Source organism: Cyprinus carpio, chromosome A2 (genome assembly GCF_018340385.1).
Source record: "Cyprinus carpio isolate SPL01 chromosome A2, ASM1834038v1, whole genome shotgun sequence".
Lineage (NCBI taxonomy): Eukaryota > Metazoa > Chordata > Actinopteri > Cypriniformes > Cyprinidae > Cyprinus > Cyprinus carpio.
Window position 1 is genome coordinate 18480490 of NC_056573.1, and position 10491 is coordinate 18490980.

The window sequence follows — 10491 nt, forward strand, 5'->3', positions numbered from 1 at the left end:
ATGTTTTTACTAGTTTGATCAATTTAATGTACGCATAGATATTATACCTTCAGCAGTTAGAAATCATAATAAGCCTTTTTTCACTGAATTAGGGCTGAGACTTCTGATCAATAGTTAGATCTTCAGTTTGATCAGTTGCATTGCTCACAGGATCATGACGAAACCTGAGGACAAAAACCTTTCAACACCTCTACTACAAGAACCTTTTAACAACTTCACTATTCAACCCCCTTCTTTATAGCTCACAAGAACCTTTGAACACCGTGACGGTTTGCTCTTTGTCTTTATTGCTCTCTTCAACTCCCTTCTTTCAATTACTAATAACATCCTCTCCCACTTTTGCTCACTTTTGTCCCCTTCTCTTTCTCCCTTTATTAGCTTGGCTTTGTTCAGCCTGATGACCACAACAGATTATCTCCGTGTTTCAGACAAAGAAGCAAACAGTCTTATAAGAAACTCTAGTGCTTTTTAACCCGTTTTGATTAATAACAGCTGCATTATGCCTCCCTGAAGCCGCAGTGAGATGATAAAAATAGTTCACAGCCTCCATCAATCCTGCCGAACATATACAGCGGCCAGATAAGAAGCTTAAGGAATAGAGGAATGTACTGGCACCTGCTTGTCCCAGGAAAACTGCAGTGTTTTTGTGTAAGAGGCGACCTACAGGATTACAGCAAGAATTTCAATTTCACAGTCTTTAGCCCTGAGCTTGAAACGATAGGCAGGCTAGCAAACTAAACAACGACGATAAAAGCTCTTCTGAAAAATATATCTGTTCCAGGTCCTACTTGTGTTGGATTAATCATTTTAATAGTATTTAACTGAGTTCTGCTTCACCAATGAGGAAATTGTGTGTGGAAATAATTAATAATGGCTGCTGGATTGTGGAATTATATTGTAAGGAAGTTGAATAGGGAGAATTTGGAAGAGTATTTGTACCTGCTTGTTAGGTAAGTGAAGATCCAGAGGACAAAGGTGGACTGAAATGAAACCCATCCCATAATGTTACGTTGGGGCAGGGCTTGAATTGAGACAGACAGATATATACTGCTGCCTGTCAAACCTGTTGTCATTTCTCCAGACAAGTTTAGCTGCCTACTTTGTATTTAGAGATCACTTGCGTTCTACTCACCTGCCAAAATGATGGAAGAAGTGTCTATTGCTGTGGCCTATGATGCCCATATGTCAGAGGAGGAGATCCTGGCTAGTCTAGTAGTGGAGACTCTACCAAAACAAGTGGTAAGTTCAGCACCCTTTGGCTTCATGTTTGTCACCTGCAGATTCAAACCTGGCATACTGGAATTTTTACATTACATGTAAATTAATAAAAAAGTAGATCATTGTCATATTGTAGATAATGTATAAAATAAATTTTGTATATTATTATTCTTTTACTTTTTATCATTTTTTTAAAATGATAATGTAATATGAAATAATGAATTAATATTTATTAAAATGAATGTATTTAAATATGAATTAATAAGAAAAATTATCAAAATATTATACTGCAATCATTACAGTATAATATGTTACAGTGGATTCCTTTCATGCCTTTATGAGTTTGCACACCTGAAACTTCTTTGAATCTTCTTTTTGAACAGGTGCCCTCTAAAAAGCCAAAATTAAGGGATAACCAAATGCAACCAGAAGACCCACTCGACAGGTATGAGGTAAGAGATCACACCCTGACGAAAACAAAAAGTTTCTGTCCTCCTTTCGCAACACACACATCAAACTGTAGCTCTTTCAACATATATGTTTTGTAAAAAAAAAAAAATCATAATCATGCATTGAATACTTCAGGGTTTTAGATCTTTGGGATAAAAGAATGTTTTCTCTTTTCAGAGAGAAAACCGTAAGCTTCATGAGACCAGTTTGCGCCTGGAGCAGGAGAATGATGACCTTGCACAAAAACTTGTCACCAGCAAGATTGCACTGAGGAATGCTTTAGATCAGGTCTGTTTTTATTATTATTACGAGTCGTGCATGTCATACGCAACAAGCCAGTTTCATTTTCTGTTTTATTTGCTGTGTATGTTTAGATAGATCTGCTGTGTTTTTCAGACAGAGGACCAGGTGGATGAATTAACCAAGGAGCTTTTGAAAACCAAACAGCTTCTGAAAGTTACAGAGGAGGAGAAAAGGGGAAAGGAGGAGGAGGCTTCACAGGTAGGCTTAGTTTTAACATCACTAATGTATACAACGTGTTTTTTGACATTCTCTGCCCTTGTCTAAAGTATTGATGCGTTTGACAGCTAAAAGAGATGTTTAGGAGAGATCTGGACAAAGCAGAAGCAGACATTAAGAGATCAAACAACATCATTGCAGACTACAAACAGGTAAACATTCAATTAGAACTCTACACATTCAATAAACATTCTAGCATTTGATACCAACTTTCAGCCCAATTTATTGCATCCTTTAGATTTGCTCTCAGCTGAACGCTAAAATTGAAAACCAGAAAGCTCAAGCAGACAAAGAGCTGGCAGTTATCAAGGTAAGAAAAACACTGACCTCAAAGCACTTTGACCTTAACCATTAGACTTATTTTAGTAGCATGATATTTAGTGATACATGATACTTTTTCAGAGCAAGATGTTGGAGTGTGAGCGCTGCCAACACATCTTTAGTATGGATGGATTGATTCTGCTGTGCTCTGAGAATGAAGATACCTGTGCTCAGGATGAAGTGAAGGCATCTCTCAGAGAGCAAGTCCAAGAATTAGAGAGAGAGCTGGCCCAGACCAAGCTACAAATGGTGGAGTCCAAATGCAAGATACAGGTAAAAGTCGTTTTGTTATTATTAACATTTCTAATTCTGGAAGTATTTCTGAATTAACCAAGAAAAGCTATATTATAAGTTTTCTTGTTTAACTTTTCATGTAAAAATTAAATAAAAAAATAAAATAATTAGAGATGGAAACTTTTCATCCATTACATAAAAAGTACACATTTGTACCTTATTCCTAAAGAGTGCATATATGTACTTTAAAGGTACATACAGTATCAGTAACTAAAGAGTTATTAGTATTGGTACATACGTGTACCTTTCAAAAAGGTACAGTCCCAGTGACTGCTTTTGTTACTGTTTTTCTGAAAGTGAACAATGAGCCATATTAAATTTATAAGCATTACCATAGCGAAATGCTGTTAAAAATGTTGTTCGTTGCTCATGATACATTGCATGCTCAATGCATTACCTTATTCTACCAAAAGTATCACAACCCTATCTTGATAGCTCCACCCCTATATTCACAAATATTCTACATGCAACAGGCACCTCCCCCATCATGACTGGACACGCCCCTTGCTGGTGATTGGCTACAAGTGTGTTTGGGCGCACAGTTTGATCCGTTTCTCAGAAATCACTTACTGCACCTTTAAAAAAACCAAAGCTTATTATTAAGTGTTATTGAAGTGTCTCATTAATGACTTTATGTTTTTATACTACAAATTATATTTAACTTTTTCTGTCTATCATCTTGATGTCCTAGAGCTGGAGCACCAAAATGCACTACTGACGACTGAACTTCAGGCTGCTAAAAACACATGGTTGAGAAAAACATTGGGCTCTTTCAGGACAGCTGCCAGCGGCCATCAGACTCCTCTCAAACAGATCCTGCCTGGAGCCCCACTCATACCCCCCACTCCAGCTGGGTCTCCAGAAGGCTCTCCTGGGCCCATTGAGAAGGGAGAGCAGCTGAAGTATGAAAAGATTAAGCATACTGGTGGAGAAGAAAAGTATTTAATGAGAGCACTCCTGAAATGAGTCTCACAAATGATGAGAAGGCTTTTCCCTCAAACCAGAGGACATTTTAGATCCGTATGGTTGTAAACGTTGGGAATGAGGGGATTCTCAAAGGATGAGCGACAGCAGGAAGCAATATCTGTCCCTCCAGAGATTAGTGCAACAGATCAGTTGCTCTTAAGGCAATCTCACATGAAGATTATATTAAGTTTTTGTATTGCTGTGAGTTTAAGCATAATGTTTTACAAGCGTCACACTGCAAAATGTTTTTTTTTTTCCAGTGAGCCTAAAGATTATGCCTCATGTGGTAACATCTAAATTAGCTGGTTTCAATGTAATTTCACTAAATCAACCTAACTACATTTGGTTACATCAACAGAAGTCATTTTAAGGGTTACAGATCAGGTACAAACAGCTCTTTAAGGTAACAACTGCCTTCTAATGCTTTTTATGGTCCATTGTTGGTACTGTACAGTTTGAATGTATTTCTTTCATTATGTTCTACAACAAATAAACTTTATGAAGTAAAGACAATTATCAACATAATGATAAAATGTCCTTTATTTCAATTGTAAACCACCAATTGTTCACTAATACAGAGAATAAAGCTTATAATTTCTGATATCCGGTTACATGGTTTGGATCACAAATAGTTTGCATGTTCAAAGTAACAGCAGAAATATTAGCGGACCTTATAATACATTAAAAAAAACATGAGCTCGTGACCTAAAACAATATAAACAAGCAAATATGGATGCAAACGGAAAGATACAGTTTGCTAATTCTGATATGCACGCAGAACCTTTAGGTCAGCCAGGGAAAAACAGACTGAGCTTTACTCAGACCGCTCATCAGGATTGTAAAGATCATCAAAATAGCCTTCAGTGGCTCTGAGCATCTGAACAACAGCATTAAGAAGCAGTATGTCAGTTTGAGGATCTATTTCCAGTTCATGGCAGTAGTTTTTCACTGGTACCACAGCAGACAGAGAGACTCCAAGCTGAGCGCTAACCTCCTGCATCTGTCACAAAACAGCTCATCAGAAATACTCAATATGTGAAAATGTTCAATTTGGGAAACAGTACAGTACAAGAATACTGACTACAAAGAAATGTATGTTAAAGTACCATTTTGTTGATGTAGTGGCTCTGGTAGACATTTTTCAGGTCTTCTGCCACTAAAGGGCAGGCCTCATCCACCTTAGTCAGCAGAACCAGCTGGGGAATACCTGATGAACAGAACAATGTTAATTGAACTTCCATTTAAATGACACAACACACTCATGTCACTTGAAATTAATTCAAATCTGCTTCATTATTGTTTGTCACTTACTCAGCTGGTTGGTTTTCCTTCGAAAAACTGCAAACTTGTCGATCATTTTGTCAGAGAAAAGCTTGACTTTGCAGGTGTCAATCACATACACCACACAGTGAATCTTGTCCTTCAAGCCAGGAGATTTATGGAAATGAGGGGAGTCAGGCTGTATAGGCATCGATGGGTTAAACTGAGAAAACAAAAGATATGTAGAATATCTTTAAATCATTCAGATTTCAGACAACTAATAACTAACCAATAACTAATTAAAAAGTTAAACATCTTCCAGAACTATTATGTTTACCTTTTACCTAAAATTCTCACCTGATACCTGTCTTGAATGTGTCCCTTCAAAATGCTGTCAAAATCATCTAAATCCAGGCCGGTGTTCAAACCCTCCTCCAGACCCATCGAGTCACACAGACTGAAGGGAACATGGCTGACACCGCTGCCTGGCTTTAAGTTGTAGGTACGGAACTACATGGCACAAATATTTACCAATTATTTTCAATACACAAATACATACATTTGTTTTATTTTTTATAAATAATCACTTTCCTTCACAAAATATTTCACTCTGTAAAACATCAGAGGTGGCATAATCAGGATACATGTCTACCTGAGTAGTCAAACTGGTGCCAGCAGTGCCAGTGTTGGCCTGGCTGCTCACATAACCCTTGAATACAGAGTTGATGGAGTTGAAGAAACTTGATTTTCCAGCACCAACAGGACCCACCAGCAGAATGCGAGCCTGTTTAACTGAGCTAACAGAAGGCTTCCAACCAGAGATGATGCTTAAGAGCGCCTTTCTTCTCCTAAAAACATTATTAATTATCATTGTCAAATTCCTTAAACACTCCCAGGAACACAGTACATAGGTCAGGAACAATTCTTAAAAGAGCAACAGACCAAATTAACATTTAAATTATTTTAAAGAAGACAGCGAATTTGGTCTGCTTTACTCACTCAGAGTTCCACTGCACATTTCTCCATGGTTTTTCCATGAGTGCTCCATAATCTGATGAAAATCCACAGAAGTTATTCACAGAACAATTACTGAAAGTGCATTACTCTTTCAGCAATTACGTAAAAAGTAGCACAAACTCGTACAAACCTTCCACTCTGTACACCTCACATTCTGTCAGCTGTAAGTCATTCCCATGCATCTGCTGTGGATCGAATTGGTATGCTCCAGGATTACTGTAGACGCTGGCTGAGTTATTATAAAGAAACACTAAAGAACCAAAGTTTGGACCTGTGTCAGTGAAAGCAAACTGGGGATTTCCACTGAGTACACGCATAGGATCTTCTTTCATTTCTTTGTCATTAAAGCTAAAGAGAAAAGCTTTGTCATCCACAACATTTTGGTTGGTTTGACGAAAATCCTTGCTAGTAAAAGCTCCAAAAACATATCCAGACTTATTGTAAGCTACAATAACAGTTGGTCCTTGCATATTACACTTTTGGTGAAATGCATTGGCATTGTAGCCATGCACACTGGCTTTGAACAGCAGGCTGAGGTTGGCATGGTTGAACAATGAGCAGAGCTTCTTATTCTGCCATTTATTCAAGCTGGATGTCACGGTGCTCATAATGATCTGAAAAACATACAACCAACACTTTTAAAGCATGCTGTTATAATGAAATAGAAATAAAATATATTTTAAAAGTATTTTGAAAAATATGTCCAACACAAGCTTGCAGCGTGTTGTACCCAGGGCTAGACTGGGACAAAAAAAATCGGCCCTGGCATTTTTTGGTCCAGGCAGCCCACCACCACTTCGAAATATATATATACACACACAGTGGTGTGAAAAATTTTTGGCCCCCTTACTGATTTCTTTTTTTTTTTTTTTGCATGTTTGTCACACTTTAATGTTTCAGATCATCGAACAAAATTTCAATATTTGTAAAAGATAACACAAGTGAACACAACATGCAGTTTTAAATAAAGGTTTTTTTTTTATTAAGGGAAAATAAAATCCAAAAATCAAAGCAAGTCTTCCAGGTCCTGAAGCAGCAAAACAGCCCCAGACCATCACACTACCACCACCATATTTTACTGTTGGTATGATGTTCTTTTTCTGAAATGCGGTGTTACTTCGCCAGACGTAATGGGACACACACCTTCCCAAAAGTTCAACTTTTGTCTCATCAGTCCACAGAGTATTTTCCCAAAAGTCTTGGGGATCATCAAGATGTTTTCTGGCAAAACTGAGACGAGCCTTTATGTTTTCATGTTTTCATCTTGGAACTCTGCCATGCCATTTTTGCCCAGTCTCTTTCTTATGGTGTATATATATACATATACATATTTATACATACCATTCAAAAGTTTTTGAACAGTAAGATTTTTAATGTTTCTGAAAGAATTCTCTTCTGCTCACCAAGGCTGCATTTATTTGATCCAGCAAAATCAGTATTATTGTGAAATATTTTTACTATTTAAAATAACTGTTTTCTATTTGAATATATTTTAAAACGTAATTTATTCCTGCGATTTCAAAGCTTGATTTTTAGCATCATTACTCCAGTCACATGATCCTTCAGAAATCATTCAAATAATCTGATTTGCTGCTCAAAAAAACATTTCTTATTATAATGGTGAAAACAGTAGTAGAATTTTTTCAGGTTCCTTTGATGGACAGAAAGTTCAGAAGAACAGCATTTATCTGAAATATATATTTTTTGTAACATTATGTCTTTATGTTACAAAAGCTTTTTATTTCAGATAAATGCTCATCTAGTTCATATCTCATCTAGTTTTGGATACGAATAAAACGTCAGGTCCGACAATATCGTGTCTTTTTGGAAACCCATGGAAACCTATATGAACACATTTGGCTTGACCAAAAAATCGCGAGGGACGAATTTAAGTTTTATTAAAAAGCGTTTCTACACTCATGGCGCGCGCACACATTAGATGCCTTCCTCCGCTGCAAGTCCCTAATCAAGCACTTTACCGATTCAACTCTCCTTTCCTCCTGCCTGGCTCTTTGGCCCGCATCACTCACCTCAGAGTAAGCCTGTTCTTGATAAAACTGCTCTGAAAACGTGTGAAAGGACGACGAGGAAGAAGTTGGCGTGATGCGATCTTTATATAGGCGGAGCAAAATACTTCATCGCTCCGTCTATAAGGCATTGTGATGCATTGGATGTTTACACTATCAAAATAGGAGACAAATCAATGGGCCACTGGCTGCTCGCTGTCCCTGCGTGATGGTCCTCGGCAAAAAAATAAAAAATATATATTCTGTCGGCCCCTTAGGTGCGTCGGCCCACCGGGAAAGTGCCCGGTATGCCCGATTACCAATCAAGCCTGGACTGACCACCCGGAGCACCGGGAGTATTCCTGAAGTAGGGGTAGCTGCGCCTTGGAGTAATTGGCGTGCCGAAAAGTTTCCTGACGTGACGCCTCATTTTTGAGAAAAATAAATAAATAAATAAAAGTGAGTTGCGTTTCAGCAAAAACGAAAGTAATGTCTTTCAGGGTAACTTACCAAACGGAGAAGGCAGGCGTTTGACGACTTGTTCCAACGTAGGCTGATTTCATGTTTTTTTGTTTTTTTTTCAATAGCCTAATTTTTATTTATTTATTTTTGCATAGCCTACTTGATATAATTTAACAGTTTGGATAAATCGATTCTGATGCAAACAATGTAACTATACTGCTTTGAACCTTTATTTTGTGTTTAAATAACCTATTGTTGAGATTTAACAAAAATAATGTTAGAACACGTAGTAGTACAAAAACTTGTCTCCATTATGTGTTTGAGTGGCTTAAAGGGTTACTCCATCCCAAAATGAAAATTTTGTCATTATTCACTTACCCCCATGTCGTTCCAAACCCGTAAAAGCTTCGTTCGTCTTCGGAACACAATTTAAGATATTTTGGATGAAAACAGGGAGGCTTGAGACTGTCCCATAGACTGCCAAATAAATAACAGTGCCAAGGAAAGTATGAAAAGTATTGTCAAAATACTCCATCTGCCATCAGTGGTTCAACCGTAACGTTATGAAGCGACGAGAATACTTTTTGTACACGAAGAAAACAAAAATAACGACTTTATTCAACAATTCCTCTCCTCTGTCTCTCCAAATCAGCGTAGCGCCATTTTGACAAATTTGACCAGTCCGCAAGCGGCTTACGCTCTTCTGTGTCAGCCACGAAACAAGGATACGTTTTTTGCATGTATTTACGCTTTGGTTTGAAAGCAAACAGCGCATCTGCGCAGCGCGGCTGACACAGAAGTGCATATGCCATCTGCGTACTTCTCGGAATTGCCAAAATGGCACTACACTGATTTGGAGAGACACAGAGGAGAGGAATTGTTGAATAAAGTCGTTATTTTTGTTTTCTTTGTGTAAAAAAGTATTCTCATCGCTTCATAACGTTACTGTTGAATCACTGATGGCAGATGGACTATTCTGATGATGCTTTTCATACTTTCCTGGACCTTGACACTGCTATTTATTTGGCAGTCTATGGGACAGTCTCAAGCCTCCCGATTTATATCCAAAATATCTTAAATTGTGTTCTGAAGACGAACAAAGCTTTTACGGGTTTGGAACAACATGGGGGTAAGTGAATAATGACAAAATTTTCATTTTACGGTGGAGTAACCCTTTAAAAGTGACTGATCCATTGCACTTATCTCCAGAGGAGTGGAACAGCTTTATTAGATGTCATTTCTAATAATTGTTATTAAGGAGATTTAATTAAGTGGGAAAAAACATCACATTTATTTTATACATTTAAAGTGTATTGGCTGTAAGCTAACTCGTATCCCAGTTCCCAAATGTTTTATCGTGACTCTTGCTTGAATGCGTGACTTTTTCCACAAACCAAATAGGTGCAAACTTCACCCTGCAATCAATCTCATTGGTCAACTCAGTCATGGACTCACCTGACCTGTCAAGAAATGTTCAAATTTCAGTTCAGTCTAGATACCATGTAGGTCCGATGAGTTGCTATTTAATCAGTACAAAAAAGTGCTGAATTTTGTAAATTTCGTAAATAATGTTTTCATTGGTTTTTAAATGTTATAATAGTGATTTTATAATGTCTCAAGAACTATGTTAGGAAGTGGAAATGGCAAATGAGCAAATGATCCTCTGCAGCCATCTACTGGTTGTAGTGGAAATATTGTGTCATTTTCATTTTTAAAAGGATAGTTCACTCCAAAAATGAAAATTCTGTCATTAATTACTCACCCTAATGTCTTTCCAAACCCATAAGACCTTTGTTCATCTTCAGAACACAAATTAAAATATTTTTGATGAATTCCGAGAGCTTTCTGACCCTACCATGACTCTTTCTGAAACTACCAGGTTCAAGGCCCAGAAAGGTACCAAGAGCATCGACAAAACAGTCCATGTGACATCAGTTATTAAACCGTAATTTTATGAAGCTAAAAAAAACAAAAGTAA

At 37.4% G+C, this 10491-nt stretch overlaps 2 protein-coding genes across 3 annotated transcripts; one reads left to right on the forward strand and one right to left on the reverse strand.

Annotated features, from left to right (window-relative positions):
• Positions 1 to 275: 275 nt before the first annotated feature.
• LOC109056751 (rab GTPase-activating protein 1-like) lies at positions 276 to 4369 on the forward strand. 2 transcript variants are annotated; one of them, XM_042776631.1, is made up of 8 exons: positions 276 to 1239; positions 1602 to 1670; positions 1846 to 1956; positions 2065 to 2169; positions 2256 to 2339; positions 2426 to 2497; positions 2590 to 2781; positions 3276 to 3431. In XM_042776631.1, the coding sequence occupies exons 1-8, from the start codon at positions 1141 to 1143 to the stop codon at positions 3291 to 3293; spliced, it is 750 nt and encodes a 249-aa protein (XP_042632565.1). In that variant the 5' UTR covers positions 276 to 1140; the 3' UTR covers positions 3294 to 3431. The 2 variants fall into 2 exon arrangements, with proteins under 2 accessions (XP_042632565.1, XP_018929484.2); XM_019073939.2 differs by lacking the exon at positions 3276 to 3431 and adding an exon at positions 3493 to 4369 and having other exon boundaries at positions 281 to 1239.
• On the reverse strand, positions 4291 to 8236 carry LOC109056750 (interferon-induced protein 44-like). Its single transcript, XM_042776612.1, has 8 exons — positions 8076 to 8236; positions 6176 to 6659; positions 6028 to 6079; positions 5681 to 5876; positions 5386 to 5538; positions 5080 to 5251; positions 4875 to 4975; positions 4291 to 4768 (listed from the first exon to the last, which is right to left on the reverse strand). The coding sequence occupies exons 2-8, from the start codon at positions 6651 to 6653 to the stop codon at positions 4583 to 4585; spliced, it is 1338 nt and encodes a 445-aa protein (XP_042632546.1). The 5' UTR covers positions 6654 to 6659; positions 8076 to 8236; the 3' UTR covers positions 4291 to 4582.
• Between the last annotated feature and the right edge of the window lie 2255 nt (positions 8237 to 10491).